The 17,399-nt window shown below is 37.7% G+C and overlaps 2 protein-coding genes across 5 annotated transcripts in view; both read right to left on the bottom strand.

Moving 5' to 3' along the window:
- The window catches only part of LOC127629153 (PHD finger protein 20-like), a 55,165-nt gene extending 50,086 nt beyond the window's left edge, over window positions 1–5,079 (bottom strand). For both annotated transcript variants that reach the window (XM_052106249.1, XM_052106250.1), the window contains exon 1: window positions 4,936–5,079. The gene's annotated coding sequence lies outside the window, so the exon portion shown is untranslated. The remainder of the gene's footprint in view (window positions 1–4,935) is intronic.
- Window positions 5,080–7,630: 2,551 nt separating this feature from the next.
- Window positions 7,631–17,399, bottom strand: part of LOC127629151 (rho GTPase-activating protein 39-like) — a 106,553-nt gene continuing 96,784 nt past the window's right edge. For all 3 annotated transcript variants that reach the window (XM_052106239.1, XM_052106238.1, XM_052106240.1), the window contains exons 6-10: window positions 14,971–15,044; window positions 13,960–14,159; window positions 12,366–12,457; window positions 11,865–12,034; window positions 7,631–11,789 (exon numbers count right to left, since the gene is read on the bottom strand). In XM_052106239.1, the coding sequence (XP_051962199.1) occupies window positions 11,595–11,789; window positions 11,865–12,034; window positions 12,366–12,457; window positions 13,960–14,159; window positions 14,971–15,044 (731 nt within the window). In that variant the 3' untranslated portion in view covers window positions 7,631–11,594. The remainder of the gene's footprint in view (window positions 11,790–11,864; window positions 12,035–12,365; window positions 12,458–13,959; window positions 14,160–14,970; window positions 15,045–17,399) is intronic.

Below are 17,399 nucleotides of genomic sequence, written 5' to 3'. Positions count from 1 at the left end.
TTGTTCTTTGTATATCAGTCGGTGTTGGTCTCGTTTGGGTTGTCTCATTTCATGTTATATACATATTGTTAATTCACAGATTAGGCCTAATATCTACCCACTGTAGTAGCAAGTCTTCTCTCAGACAATAATTAAATCTTTATTGTCTTTATAAATCTTTGATCCTTCTTGTGCAAACACAACACATGGGCAAAAGTTGCATGACTAAACGGGTGACCGAAAACCCATCATCTCCTCCACAGAAATCTTGGCTTAAAATCACATGTGTAATTGACAGGACAGCTGAGGTTAATATGATGCATTCATGAATTTATATCTGTAAAGCGCATATATGGGATTACATAAGGCATAAATCATATCTTGCAAATTATAAATGTGATAAAATTTTGGGGACATTGTAATTTTTTCTCTTTTTCTCCCCAATTTAGAAGGCCCAATTCCCAATGCACTAAGTCCTCATGGTGGCATAGTGCCTCGCCTCCATCTGGGTGGCGGAGGATGAATCTCAGTTACCTCCGCATCTGAGACCATCAATCCTTGCATCTTATCACGTAGATTTTGAGCGCATTACCTTGGAGACATAGCATGTGGGAATCCTCACACAACTCACCACACACTCCACCGAGCGCGAGAACCACATTACAGTGACCACAAGGAGGTTACCCCATGTGACTCTCCACTCCCTAGCAACCGGGCCAATTTGGTTGCTTAGGAGACCTGGCTGGAGTCATTCAGCACACCCTGGATTCGAACTTGTGACAGGGGTGATAGTCAGCGTCTTTACTCACTAAGATACCCAGACTCCTGGGGGATATTGTATCAAAAACATAAGATATGTAAAAAATATTAATCTTCAGACATAATTTTTAAAGCCATGATGGTAAAAACAACTATTTGTCATTATTGTGTTGGGGCCAGTGAAATTGCTGCCAGGGCCAGTAAAAATCTGAAGCACTGGCCCAACCAGTCTAGTAGAAAAAATCCTTAGCGTTGAGCCCTGCATACTCTTCTGTCACGGGTATGTAAGTATTTTGGATTGAAAGTAAAATATTCAAATTATATTTTGATTGCATGTTTGACATAATAAATACAATTAATTGTGTAAAATAGGTACATAATATCAATCGCAGGAATTTATCAAAATCATATCGTGGCAGACTGAGGTATTGGCAAACATCGGATCTACCTCTAAGAGTATCGATATAAGATCATATCATGATGAACTGCCAGTTCACACTCCAAAGAATTGCACGTGTTTGTGAACCTAGATGCACTTTTACCTGCCTGGCAGAGTGAAAAAGGCATTCAAAAATAAATCTTAAAGGTGCAGTATGTAACAATTTTCATGTAATATTTGCCCTTTTTTTGCCAATGTGTGAATGGCTTGTAATGCAACTTAAAAAATGTACACTTTCCGGACTTACTAGACTACCAAATAAAGCCTGTAGCGGGGAGCGGGTCGCTTTTGCAGGGAAAATCCAAAGGATGTGACATTTATGCGTGCTCCCAAGAGCCTTGCCTCAGACAGTAATATTTTCTCTTCCATTATTCAACAGCCACAACAAACTGCAAGCCTAGGTAACGTTATCTTAGAGATGGATTCCAGCAAACGTCCGGCTCCCACACAAACTCCAAGCAAGCCAAAAAAAAACATTTATCTACTGAATCCAGTCTGGCTAAACGGCAACATAACCGACCCTGAATTGGTGTTCTTCTTATTGGACAGGTTACATAACATAACTGCAAAGCATGTGAAATATAGTGTCATAAGGATTGATCTGTGTAATTTTAGCTAACTTAATCTTGCCTGCTAAAACTGACGAATTGCACTACCTTGCTTAGTAACTTTCAATTTCATTGATCTTCACTTTATAAAAAAAAAAGTCAGGAACAAAGTGATACATTTAAGCAAATACGCTGGTTTCTTATTCGTAGTACAACATATATAAAACATACAATAGTGCAACAGTAAACTGTCTGGTATAGTTTGTTCATATGTAGTTGTATGTGTGTATCAGTATGCTGTGTTAGCTGATATGTAGTTTTAGTTTAGTCTTAAAGTTTGTAGTAAACCAATCATAACTCTGTAATTTTAATTATGCTACCTCATCAGTCATGATGCCAGTGAATCACGTTCAGTCTCTTTGTACATTATTACTAGGGCTGTCGATTTAACACGTTAATTCAGTGCGATACATTTTACAAAAATAACACGTTAAAAAAATGTACGCATTTAATCGCACTTTCCCCAGACCATAATTTGGAAGATTACTGATAAATGCAAGCTTATAGTACCACCTGTTTACTCCAGAGGGCAGTAAGTGAAACTTCAGCTGTATGAGCAACGCGCAGTTTATACAGTGAAGAAAACACTTCAGTAGGCGTTCTTGCGTTCAAAACACTCGAAGGGATCTCAAGATGCGTTTAAAGATGGAGTATTAAACCATATTGAACTTGACACAGTGACCTAAACATTTTATGTTTATGATGCAACGCAACCGAGACGCTACACAAACATGCCTGATGCAGGGTGTGGCTGGATTGAGATGGTGCAAAATTTGGAAATTACCTATAAATATCTAATCACAAATAAAATCAAAGAAATTTCCTTCAAACTTATTTATAAGTACTACCCCACTAATTATTTGCTTGTAGAGAGATTTATATTCTGTACATGCAGGTGGAAAAAAAAAAAATCATTTATTTTGGAGTTGTCCCCACTCGACTTGATTTTGGTCTGATTTCTGCAAGATTGTTAGAGATCATATCATTCCCAGCTTTCAACTTTGTTTTGAAAATGTTTTATTTGTTTTTTTAAGCCATGACATGTCTCTTCATAAGGAATATTATTTGGTTAATGTTCTGCTTTTGTTGGCAAAGTTTAGTATTCATAGATGCAAGTATGGTGGTTATAAACCATTAGATTTAGCAGTGGTTCAGCAATACCTAAGAACAATTTCCAATTTGAGTAACAAGAAAGCTGTAAAGTGTATTGAAATATGTAAACAATTCGATATTTTTATTTAAACTGTTTATTTTCCTTTTTGTTGTTGTTTGTTTTAATATACCTCTTGGCTCTAGATGTAAAAGTTTGTAAGCATTAATAAAAAAAATCTCAAACTGATTGACAAATTCACTTGTGAAATGGATTGCTGTGAACTGTGTGTCAATGATTGACTTATGATCAATAATATGGTAGTAAACAATACATTGTATTCTAAAGACGCTTTTTGTATTGTCTTATCAATGATTAACTCTTCTGCCACAAGAATGTAATGCATTTTAATTATCTGAATATTTTTATATATGCCAGTGAATCACTATATATTATATATATATATATATAATTTGTAAACATTTAAAAAATAACTATGTATAATTATATAATTGATATGAATATGTATAATCATTATATATTGAATTATTGTTATATGAGGGGCTTTCTCAGCAAATGATTAATCGTGATTAATTAATCGGAACACCAAGTAATTAATTCGATTTAAAAATGTTATCGATTGACAGCCCTAATTATTACATCATTGTTTTGGACAATACTTGCTGGATTGTATGCAGAAGCACGAGCAACAGATAGCTGGTTGCAGTTCACTTAACGGCCACAGGTGTCATTAATAACAAGGGTTTCTGAATCTTACACACTGCACCTTTAACAAAATGTTATTATTTTGCCTGTCAAAACAAGTGAAAAAGGACCATTCTTGCACACAATATTCCTAAATAATAGTAATGTTTAAACGTCTCAGATGATCAAAAAAAAAAAAAAAAATACGAGGATAATTGGACAAACACTATACATCATTGTACAGACAGAAATACATTTCATCACAACGGGTCTTCAACACCACTATCATATGAAAGCGCGTCATCACATGTCGCTTAAGTTTCATAACTCGCCTGTGCTGCTCGTGCAGCCCTCGAACTCGTGTCCATCCTCGTGGGCAGACACTTTCCAACAGGGTCCATCCATATATTATTTATACGTCATAATCGCTGGATACCGACACATTAGATTATTTCAATGCAATCTCGTTCACGTGTCGCACATGGCGGTTGAGTGCAGCATGACGCAAATGGCGCGCAATACGTTTCCTCCTCGTTGTTTACCTTGTCAGGCCAGCGGCTCATCTCTGCGTACCTGACATAGCAAGTCACAATCGTTCCCAAAACATGACAGTGATTAAAGGTATAAGGTTAATTGGGAGAAATTTTCACAATGGTGAACATGAAATCAGGCTTCTGACTTTTCCTCCACTTCGCATGCGAAGAAAACGTGGGTGCAACGTTGACTGCGAACTTGACGGGAAATGCTGTGTACAGTTCTAGATAACAGACAAACGAAATAATGGAAATACTATCTGCATTTCATAACAATGAGTTAACCTCTCAAAATGAAGTTCAAGCAGTATTTTTGGTATTTAAAGGGCTATTTTGACATTACATTGTTCACCGCTCCAGGCCGATGCGCAACAGCAATATATTCTAATTGGTTCACGCCCTTGACTGACGTGAATCCCAGCGTTCTGATTGGGTAATGCATCTGTCAATCAAACAATGATTCTCAACGGCCTCCTCTCGGCCTGCTCCTCGCTGCAAGGGGCTCCCGTCATTATGCTTCTCGAATACAGAACAACTCGAAAAAAAAGTCCTCTAGCTATTGAAGAAGCCCATGCATGTATTTATCGCGATCTACTGAATGTCTTAGACTGTTACTGCCAATGCTTTTCCTTAATGCACAATTTCTCAAAATCACTTTCACGGGTCCCGCCATCATCAAACGGAGGAACACATGCATGGAAGCAAGCTTCGTTTTAACAGAACAGCATCATATAAACATTATACGATTCATAATTACACCAGCCAACCACGTCAAAAACAATTGCTTATTTTTTAGCAGAGCATTATCACATTGATGTTTACCTTGTTCCCGATAAATGTATTCCGATAGCAAAGAAAGCAAATCTAAATGCTCGGAGAGTGCTTGAAGTCGCATGCTTTGAGAGTGCGTCCACGCAGTTTGTTTTCTCCGGCGGCGCGAGCAGAAAGGCCGGTGGGGCTCACGAGGTGGAGCCTGTCTTCGCAGTACGCATGCGCGGATTTTCCTTCTTTGGGAGTTATTCGTGTTTCCTCATTGTAATCATAGATATTCATGATTGTAATGGCATAACATGAAGATATTTGCGGTGTCTTTTTTGGAAGGCATATATATATATATTAGTCAGGTGGTGCTCCCTAAACACATCAGTCAAACACACGGCCAGTGTCTGAATTATAATGTTTCATTTGAACTCTAAAGAGTCAGACCACGAGACAGCAGTGGTCATTAATTTTATAATCATTAAGTATACTAAATGTGACGTATATTAAAGCATTTTGATTTTATGTTTGTTTTATGTTATTAGAGATTAAAACTTACATTGCATTCGGAAAGTAATACTTATTACTTTCATATGATACTTAGGTAAATGTATTTAATCTTGAAAATCTTGAAAACAAGAGTATAATCAACGTATATTTTCAAATAAGACTACTGATGTCGCCACAAGAGGCCAGTAGAGGTAATATATGTATATATATATATATATATATATATATATATATATATATATATATATATATATATATATATCCTTCTTGACATATCTATACACACGTATATATGTGTGTGTGTATATATATATGTGCGTATATATGTGTGTGTGTGTATATATATATATGTGCGTATATATATATATATATACGTGTGTGTATATATATATATATATACGTGTGTGTATATAAATATGTATATACACATATATTTATATACTTCTTGACATATAAATATATATATATATATATATATATATATATATATATATATATATATATATATATATACAGGTGAAACTCGAAAAATTAGAATATCAGTGCAAAAGTTCATTAATTTCAGTAATTCAACTTAAAAGGTGAAACTAATATATTATATAGACTCATTACAAGCAAAGTAAGATATTTCAAGCCTTTATTTGATATAATTTTGATGATTATGACTTACAGCTTATGAAAACCCCAAATTCAGAATCTCAGAAAATTAGAATATTGTGAAAAGGTTCAGTATTGTAGGCTCAAAGTGTCACACTCTAATCAGCTAAACACCTGCAAAGGGTTCCTGAGCCTTTAAATGGTCTCTCAGTCTGGTTCAGTTGAATTCACAATCATGGGGAAGACTGCTGACCTGACAGTTGTGAAAACCATCATTGACACCCTCCACAAGGAGGGAAAGCCTCAAAAGGTAATTGCAAAAGAAGTTGGATGTTCTCAAAGTGCTGTATCAAAGCACATTAATAGAAAGTTAAGTGGAAGGGAAAAGTGTGGAAGAAAAAGGTGCACAAGCAGCAGGGATGACCGTAGCCTGGAGAGGATTGTCAGGAAAAGGCCATTCAAATGTGTGGGGAGCTTCACAAGGAGTGGACTGAGGCTGGAGTTACTGCATCAAGAGCCACCACACACAGACGGGTCCTGGACATGGGCTTCAAATGTCAAACGTCTTACCTGGGCTAAAGAAAAAAAGAACTGGTCTGTTGCTCAGTGGTCCAAAGTCCTCTTTTCTGATGAGAGCAAATTTTGCATCTCATTTGGAAACCAAGGTCCCAGAGTCTGGAGGAAGAATGGAGAGGCACACAATCCAAGATGCTTGAAGTCCAGTGTGAAGTTTCTACAGTCTGTGTTGGTTTGGGGAGCCATGTCATCGGCTGGTGTTGGTCCACTGTGCTTTTTTAAGTCCAGTGTCAACGCAGCCGTCTACCGGGACATTTTAGAGCACTTCATGCTTCCTTCAGCAGACAAGCTTTATGGAGATGCTGACTTCATTTTCCAGCAGGACTTGGCACCTGCCCACACTGCCAAAAGTACCAAAACCTGGTTCAATGACCATGGTATTACTGTGCTTGATTGGCCCGCAAACTCGCCTGACCTGAACCCCATAGAGAATCTATGGCGCATTGCCAAGAGAAAGATGAGAGACATGAGACCAAACAATGCAGAAGAGCTGAAGGCCGCTATTGAAGCATCTTGGTCTTCCATAACACCTCAGCAGTGCCACAGGCTGATAGCATCCATGCCACGCCACATTGAGGCAGTAATTAATGCAAAAGGGGCCCAAACCAAGTACTGAGTACATATGCATGATTATACTTTTCAGAGAGCCGGCATTTCTGTATTTAAAATCCTTTTTTTATTGATTTCATGTAATATTCTAATTTTCTGAGATTCTGAATTTGGGGTTTTCATAAGCTGTAAGCCATAATCATCAAAATTATATCAAATAAAGGCTTGAAATATCTTACTTTGCTTGTAATGAGTCTATATAATATATTAGTTTCACCTTTTAAGTTGAATTACTGAAATTAATGAACTTTTGCCCGATATTCTAATTTTTCGAGTTTCACCTGTATATATATATATATATATATATATATATATATATATATATATATCCTTCTTGACTCTTTGAAGTGCAGTATGCATTCTGAATCACCTTGCTGTTTACATTTGGAATATTACACGCTAAGTACATCAGGTTTGAGTGAGTCATGGATAGAGACAGAAATGTGGAGGACAAATTGTGCACAAATATACAAATTTACAAACTTTATTCTTTCAGAATTCTTTATGAAACTGGAAATTCAAACACAAATCATCAATCATGTCATCAATTCACCACTTTCTCCTACATGTACATTCTCACACAGATTGACAGAGCAAAGTAAGACAACAAATCTTTAAGATCATGAGGACCCACAAGATGAGGGAAGTGCAACAGGAGAGGACTAAACACTCCCATTCAGAGTCTCAAATCTAGTAGCTCACTTACATTTTCACCATTCATTCAGCTTTATAAAACAACTATTAATCAGATGAGGGGTCTATATACAAAAGCAGATGCAGAGCAGATGCCAGATCACACTTTAAATCAATAGCAAATTGTATTGTTTTATTGTATATCAGTGATGAATAATGGCTGTTCAGTTTTGAGTCAACCATAAAAAACTGAATTTCCAGATGAGTTTATATACCAAAATAAAACCAGAGAAAAATTGTTTATTGGTTTCACTTTGATGGCGAAAGTTTCCAGTGATAATGGTAAGCCCCGAAACTTTATGCTACATGAACACAAATGCTTCTGGCTCCACAAGCACAATTTAACATGCGGAATGCATTGCTGCAAGATGAACAATCTTCTACGGCCAGTTTTACTACTACTGTCATGCTGGAGCAACATTTTGAAAAGTATCTTGCTGAGCAAGTTAGTTAAACTGTCGATATGTTGATAGTAAGATACCTACATAGTAGAGGTCAACTGACGACTGATATTGCATTTTGCAGATTCTGATATCTAAGTTGGTGGAAAAAGCTGATAACCATTTAAGTGGTTGATACTTTCTAAAATCTTAAGTTAATGTGTTAAACAATTTCACAGTGGTCTTTCCTTACTGTGACAGGCACCGACATAAGAGGCAAAAAGAGTCCAAATTAAATAAAATACCATTTGTAGTTTAATGAGCTACCAAAATCCAGATAATAATAAAGATCTGGTGCATAACTTGTGACTTTTAAGTACAAACAAGCCCAGAATGCACCATGGCCATACTTTAGAACCTCCCAACACCTGGGGTAAAAACTACTGGCGAACTACAGCAGTTACTTTTTTCCAATAACCAATTGTTCCGGGGGCCTGGGAAGCTCAGCAAGTAAAGACGCTGACCACCACACCTGGTGTCACAAATTCGAATCCAGAGCGTGCTGAGTGACTCCAGTCAGGCTTCCTAAACAACCAATTGGCCCGGTTGCTAGAGAGGGTAGAGTCACGTTGGGTTAACCTTCTCGTGGTCACTATAATGTGGTTCTCACTCTTGATGGGACGCATGGTGAGTTGTGCATGGATACCACGGAGAATAGCGTGAGCCTCCACATGCACTAGGTCTCCATGGTAAAGTGCTCAACAAACCACATGATAAAATGTGCAGATTGACTGTCTCAGATGGAGGCAACTGGTATTTGTCCTCCGCCCGGATTGAAGCGAGTCACTATGCCACCACGAGGACCTAAAGCGATTTGGGCATGCCAAATTGGGGAGAAAAATTCTAAATAAAAAAAATTCTAATTATAATAACCAGATTAATTGGTCAACCTCTAACAAATAGTAACACATTTGGTTAAATGACAATCAATTTCAGCCAACTCTATCACCCCCTTGAGTACTGAGGTTTGTTACCAATGTAGTGATTGAAGATTACAAGTACATCATAAAGGTGATTTTTGCAATGTTAAAATACTTTCTTCCATCTCCCAATATGCAGATACAACTAAGCCATTCATAAGTTGATTTCCCTGAAAAGTGTAAACACTTTGTTAGAGCATCCTGACCACCCTGACAAAGCAACATTCACCAACCCATGGTGAGAGTTTGGGGTGGGACTATCTGACAGATTTAAATATTTACTACAATTCGGTGTATGATATTACACACTTCACATTTAAAGGTGGACTCAGTTTGTTCACTAAGTGCTGCTGTTTCTTGTTTGTGGGGAGGCATGGCCGTGGCCAAGCACCGTGCTGTAGGGAGTGAGGTCAGGGAAGATACGTGGTGAATGATTTCCACCTGTGCTTAACACTCGTGTTTCAGTGAGGAGTGATGGGGCATTTAAGGAGGAGACAGCAGCAGACGAGAGAGCCCAGCTGACAAGCTGTTTGTGTGTTGACCGCTTGCTGTTCTACTGAATGCTGTACTGATTTGTTGCCACCTTTAATTTATTTGAACTTTGTGTGCATCTCTGTTGGTATTTATCGCTAAGCAAACCTTTTTGTTTGAATAAATGGGTTTTCCTGTGTTGGAATCTCCGTCTCCCGCTTCCTCATTCCCTGGAGTTAAGGGTCTTGTTGCACTGGTGCCAAAACCCCGGAGTAAATGAAATAGCCGTCATGGAGTCCTCGTCATGGCTGACATCAAAAAGACCCTCGCTGGCATCTACCAAAAACAACACAAGGCACTCCTGGAGCTTCATTCTGAACAGGAGCAATGGTTTGAGGCATTCTTGCGAGCCCAGGCTGAGGAGAGGTGGGTGTTCCAGAGTTTTCTTGGTGGGTTTGGGTTGTAATCAGACCTCGATTCACCAATGCTTGGTCCAAGGTGAGGATTTGGGATGAGGATAGAAGAATCCCACAGTGACTGGACCCTGGCGCCCCGTGCTGTACATTACCTGTACAAAGCTCTCGGTAAGAGAGACTAGGTACAGCACGTTAGAAAAGGAGTGTCTGGCCATCAAGTGGGCTTGTTTTGTTTACAAGTACTTTTATGTTTGAGCATTGGCTGAAAGTGCTATATAAATTAAACATGTTACTATCATTGTCATTATTTGTGGTAGTAACTGTGTCATGCGCTGTCAACATGGCAGGCCCATGAGGAGGCAACCCGCTCCATGTAAAATGTAAAAGTTTGTCCTGGGCTTCTGATATGACTGCAGTCTTCATCTAATGACAGCATTTTCAAAATCTGCTATTTATGTCTTAATGTGCAAAACTTTTTTATTTAGCAAAAAAATACACCTTTAAGTGTGTACAACCACACAACACGTTTGCAATGCATTGCCTTAACGTTCACATCTGCATCTGCATGCTTGCGTGGAGTATTTTTCTGTGTTAACTCCATTGATATATCCAGCCAACTTCTGGAAGCTCAGTTTTGCATTTCCAAATGGGAAAAGGAGAGATGATTGGGAAACTACAGTTGTAATGGTTGAAAAACTGTATCTGATCTTTGGTTTATGGTACCCTTTGGGGCTTATTACAATAAGGAAACATGGATAGTTGTGTGTTTACACTGGCACTACACATACACTCTTTTGCATCAGCGTAGGCTTTTTCCAAAACAGAGAAACATTCTCAGGAACCATATAGGGTGCCAGACCCCAAATATTAACCACTATGCTAAGTATTTCCGAGCCAGTCTATTCGTTGCTCTGAAATGTCACCTCCTGAGCTTCATTGTAGGCATGTAGACAAAACTGAAGGCTATAATCGCCACACCCCCACACTCCTTCTTAAGATTACGAATTCTTGCTATTAAATAATCAGAACACTCATAACATATTAAATTAAGTAAATACACTGCAGATCATATTGCATGTATGGTATTGGGAAAGAGGAATAGATTATGATTGTCCATAGCTGCATTTCCCATCTAATTCATATAAAAGACAGAAACAAATGACGAACCAAAGACAAATGTCTTGCATTTTTGTTTTTGTTTTTGTTTCAAAGCCTGTCTTTGATCTCTGCAACATGGAATCAAATTCAGTGTTTTGATTCAGTTCATTCACTCTCCAAAAAGAGAGACGATTTGTTTTTACGAAGATTACGTTTAGGATGATCACACACTGAGCAAAGTCCAGATTTAAGGTGTATTCCAGAAGTCAGTGTAACTAATATTGTGACACTTGAAGATTAGAATGATTCTTTTAGAAGAAGAATGCCCTAATTCAAATAATCTCCTGAATGATTCATTCCACAGCTCTAGCAGAGGATTCAAGTCTGAGGAGTCAGATTAATCCCTTGATGAAGCTGGTGTCCAGGTGGACAATCAGTATACGGAGGAAGGACATCTCTTTCCGCGTATTTTCAAATATGATTCGAGGATCATCTGACTGACAGCGGAGGCAGTTTGGAGCCATGACCATTGCCAAATTATTCACATCCATCTTAGTCCTACTCACATTCACTGGCTGGGCAAAGACCTGGGACAAGCAAAACATGGCATTTATATATTTGTTGTTAATGTTTATAAGTTATGTTAACATCCAGGGAATTACCTGTAAAAAGTTGATGAAATAGCAGAGTACTAGTCTGTTGAGCTCTGGCAGCGACTGAACCACGCTGACAGCAGCATCAGGATCTTCATAGTGACTGATACACTGCTTATAGAAACTCTGAGGAATTACCGGTTCCTCAAGCTCCCTGTACCACAACTTCAACAGAGATGCTGGGAGACAGAAAGTGAAAGATCTACTGTCTATACATCTGTGGATCTCTAATATCTGTTTCCAATATGATAACAGGAATCCACTATCAGACTTAAATATGCAATATACTGAGGTTGTGTAAAAACAAAAATGGTTGAAAAGTTTACTTAATTTGCTTTCCATTCAATTTCTACCAAAATATTAGGCATTTTGCCAGTAATTCATGACAAACATAAGAGTCTTTGCTCTCTCACAGATACATATATGCTTTTCATTCTCATTTTTCATGTCGAATCACATGTATTTACTGAAATAAATGTGAATGTTTTTGTATCATGTTTATATTCTCACCTGGGATGTTGGGATCAGAGTGGTTTTCTGGAATATTCCACAGGTCCACCTGTAGCTTGAGAGCATTTACCTCATCAATGTCCCCAGGTACCCTACAGGATGATAATACCAGGAGAAGAGCCCATCATTCACATTTCTCACATATAGCATTTAATTTACCATAACCTGTTCCTGAACAATTATTAACTTAATTTAATGAGGGCATGAGTGTTGAATACATCAATAGCTTGAATAGTGTGCTTTAACAGTCTCCCACAAGGTGGAGCCAATTTGACAGTCTCATACCTTATTTCATTAAAACATGGAATTGTGACTGCTTTGCTGTGTAATATCCCTTAAGATTTAATGAAATATACAGCTCAGAATGTATGTTAGTGGAAGAGTGTGTGTACTTGAACACTTCCTCCTGTGAAGTATTTCTTACACATGGGGACTGACTCGACAGAGACGAGACAAAGTGTCTACGGGAAGTCTCTCACATACAAACGCAAGAAAAATTCAACAGAGGGCCATTAATAACAGGGCACATCCTGGTAACAAGGGGAAGAAAAATAAACTGTCCGGAAAATTATTTACTTCCATAACGGACTGAGTGGGATGTCATAAAACAGATAATGAAAGAGGGGATGAGAAAGTGAAATCAGCACTCTAGTTTTGGCTTGTTTCTCTCTCAGGTGTCAGACTTCAGACAATCTTGTGGCTCTGTTGTATTGAGTGATTAGAGGAATATTCCAGGTTCCATACAAGTTAAGCTCAATCGACAGCATTTGTTGCAGAATATTGATTGCCACAAAAATGTATTCCAGTGCATTCCTTCTATTCTTTAAAAAAAGTCAAAATTGAGGTTACATTGAGGCACTTACAATGGAAGTGAATGGTGCAAATGTTTGGAGGGTTTAAAGGCAGAAATGTGAAACTTATAATTTTATAAAAGCACTTACATTAATTCTTCAGTTAAAACTTGTGTATTATTTGAGCTGTAATGCTGTTTAAAATGTCATTTTATAATTGGATATATCTTTACAAAGAAAAGTTATTTAATCACACTAAAATCATTTTATTGTTTATATCTTGTGTTTATACTTTTGAAACAGTGAGTATTTTAACGTTTACGTATTGGCCCCCATTCAGTTCCATTGTAACCCAGATTTTTGCTTTTTTTTAAAGAAAAGGAGGGACGAGTCTAAAATAATTTTTGTGGTAATCAACATTATGCCACAGATTATGTAGATTGCGTTTAACTTGTATATTGAACCCGGAATATTCCTTTAATGTGTTTGATCTGTTTTTATTTTTTTATGTTCCAAAATGTCAAACAGACAAATTAATGTTTGAATGAAAATCCCCTGAACATACCACCCAAATCAATACAGCTACATGAAGACTAGGAGCAACTGAGATTCGCAGTGTGCGTTCACGGTTAGGGAGTTTCAATCATACATTTTCAAATGTCAATATGGCCACGTGCATAGTAATTAGCCTTACAAGAACTTCCCCTTTTAATTATTCAAATAATTTTGTAATTTGCAATAAACACTTAACACTTTCCCAGTTATGATAGGGCCTCTTGTCTCTTTCTATTTATATGTCTCACCTGAAAATGCCCTCTGTTTGGGCTCCATCTAGGGCCAGTATACATTGCGAGAGCTCCACTTGCACCCAGGGCAGTTTTCTCTCTGGGAAAAGCTCACTCTGTCTCTCCATGATCTCCTCCAGAGCACTGCCAAACAGAGACGGCGTCAAGATGACATTCCGTCCATGATCAATCTCCTCCAGAATGGGCTTTCTCAGACCCTAAAGATGGAACAAGGGAAATTAAGAGATTGTACATGTTTGAATCACACATATAACGTATTATTATTGTGGCTTCAGGAGACTTAGAATATGGCACAATCACTACAAGGTTCCCTCTTAATTGCACAACTACTGTATGTAGAACAAATAGACACTATCTCAATGGTATCATGGTACAATTAAAACTGAGCGAGATAGTACATTGCTGTGAGGTGTGGTGTGGGGTAAATACCCAGAGACAGTGGTGGGATGGCTGATTACAGTGTGGAGTAGATAAAAGGACAAAGAACGAGGGCATAGAGCTACTGCCAGTGTTGTTTCCAGTAATGTGTGTATGTGTGTGTATCTGTAACTCATGTATAAGGGTTATAAAGGGGCCTAAGGGGTTTTTGTATCTTTAGTTTCTTAGTTTGAGTTAGTACATTAGTACTTCTCGTGGTGCTAACAGATATGACCAAATTAAGATGGCTGCACTATATATACTGCTTCATTTGGCCATTCTGAGACTACTGGGTATGATCTAACAGCACTGCTGGCATCTATAAATAAACATAAATCCTGGGAAAAAGTGTCTGTTTTTCAATTCTCATTTGTCATCACATAATAGTATCATCCAACATCTGTGTCTGGTTAAAACATGTTACATGTAATTAGTTATATTTAGCTCCGATCAAGATGTGACCAATGCCTGCCTTTAACATTTCAACAATGCCAGATTCAGAACAGAGGTGAGGGGCAACATCTATTAATGGTCAAAGATGTTTTTATAAATATTTTGTTTTACTGTGTAGTTTAATTCTGCCTCTCTTACCTTTTTGCCCCCAGTAATGGCCACTTTCTGCAGCTTACGGTAGCAATACTTAGCGTAAGTGCTGATGGGAAGACCTGTCAAAGAAAATAAATCGATAATATTACTGACCAATGGCAGAGTTATTAAAGTATATTACAGAAAAGTCCACTGAGAGACCAATGCAGTAGAGAATTAATGTTTTATTTTAAATCAATTTTGGTTTGCCAGAATTCTAAGAGCTTGAGGGGAGGCAAAGTTTGGCTTGTTAATAGTCTTGTGAGTTGTATCAGAGTCCTAAGCATAAAATGCTCTTATAAGGGATTTATAAATAAAGTATTTTGAAACAATGCAAATTCTCTCGTTCTCTATGGTCTCTGTGATTATGGACGAAAATATTTAGAAAGATTTGGACTTTGTGTTTATATGTGTGTGTTTAACTGCAAGGTTGTATGCATCAGTGTATTTGAAAATATACTAAGGTAAGGGTGTTTATGGCTTTGGAGACATTCACACATTTTGGTTAATTGAAAGTTTTTCTTCAAAAAAAAATTTCATTCACAACATTGAAATAATATGAAAAAGTACATTTTCTTCAATTAAATGGATTTTTCATTGTTGCCAGGACTGCTTAGGTTTTCCAAATCTGTTTACTAGCAGTGGCAGGTAATACAAATGTTTACCAGTAGTGGGAGATACAGTATTTGACAAAGGATCACCATAGAACTGTTTGCTAAAACTGGCAGATAGTTGTCAAAGTTTGCCATAAATACGTCAGTACTGGCAGATATTTGTCCAAGTTCTATCATATGTATGTCAGTACTGGCAGATATTTGTTCAAGTTATGTCATAAATCTGTATGTCAGTAGTGGCAGATATTTGTCCGGCAGATTAAATATCAAACTCACAGCAAGATAGGGGTGAAATATACAAGTAACTATAGCTAATGCCGTGTGCAATCAATCGCTTCCATTCAACAAAGGAAATGCTTAAAAAAATTCACCAGGTTCCTCCCTTGTCTCTTCTTGAGAACACAATTCATTATTTGGCTGAACAACCTTTCACAGTTACACAGGTCTGAAATTCAGATACACAGGATGAGATTTACTGCAAACAGGTGATGGAAGGTTTAGAGGACTGAACTCAAGCTTGAGAAACAGACATCAAAAACAGACACTTAGAGGCTTCAGGGCTCTTCAGAACTATTACTCATACTTATGGGCGGTGTTGGCGCATCGTCATTGTATCAAAAACTGAAGCAGTGAGAGGTAGGTTCAATGTTTCACAAGGTCAAACCTTTAGAGATTTTTACATGCCAGGATAGGTTTTTTTAATGTCTAAAGCTAGGTCCCAGCATTAATATGAAAATCAATACAGCTAAATGAACCTGCACATAAAGATGGTACATCTGTAATATTTACATTTTGAAAAACTGGAGAAATGGCTTAGACATGTGCCTTAACTTAATTCCACCTACAAATGGTGAGAACACTTAATGATATTTAAAAACAAAGCTAAATGCACAATGGCCTGGACATTGTCGCTAAAGCCAAGTCAGAACTAACAGGAACAGGTGGGGCTGTGAGAGTCTGTCTTTTACTCTAAGACACAATATGTGAATCACAAAGATGGTGAGATTTATAGCTACTGTTGTACCCTGGCGGCTCTTGTGTCTATTAAGCTGTGAAAACATGTTTGGCAAGTAGTTCAGATATTTTATATGAGTCTATCTCACCCCTCTCTGACATATCCTCTGTTTTCCTGCCATTCTTTTATCTATCTTCCGCTACGCTCCCTTGGAAATTTCTACTATCTTCCCTTCATCTTTTTATAAGTCCTCTGTTTTATACCTACATCACTGTGTACTATAGGGGTGCTATGCCCAAAATCTTATATCACAGTATGAGTAATTTTATGTCACGACTGTAAACACAATAGAGTAATTTATGCCTGAAAGTTTATGATTCATATATACAACAGTATATATACCGATCATTGGCACCATTCGGAGTAAATTCTAGAGACTGTTGTGTGTGAAAATCCCAGGAGATCAGCAGTTACAGAAATACTCAAACCAGCCCGTCTGGCACCAACAATCATGCCACGCTCCAAATAACTGAGATCAAATTTTTTTTATCCCCCATTATGAGGGTTGATGTGAACATTAACTAAAGCTCCTGACCAGTTTCTGCAAGATTTTATGCACTAAACTGCTGCCACATGATTGGCTGATTAGATAAACGCATGGATGATTGCTGGTGCCAGACGGGCTGGTTTGAGGATTTCTGTAACTGCTGATCTCCTGGGAATTTCACACACAACAGTCTCTAGAATTTACTCAGAATGGTGCCAAAAACAAAAAAACATCCAGTGAGCCGCAGTTCTGTGGAAGGAAATGCCTTGTTGATGAGAGAGATCAACAGAGAATGGCCAGAATGGTTCGAACTGACAAA

The sequence above is a fragment of the Xyrauchen texanus genome, chromosome 35 (assembly GCF_025860055.1).
Source record: "Xyrauchen texanus isolate HMW12.3.18 chromosome 35, RBS_HiC_50CHRs, whole genome shotgun sequence".
In the NCBI taxonomy this organism is placed as follows: Eukaryota; Metazoa; Chordata; class Actinopteri; order Cypriniformes; family Catostomidae; genus Xyrauchen; species Xyrauchen texanus.
Note: the sequence above shows the minus strand (reverse complement) of the source record. Positions and strands in the feature narration are given on the sequence as shown.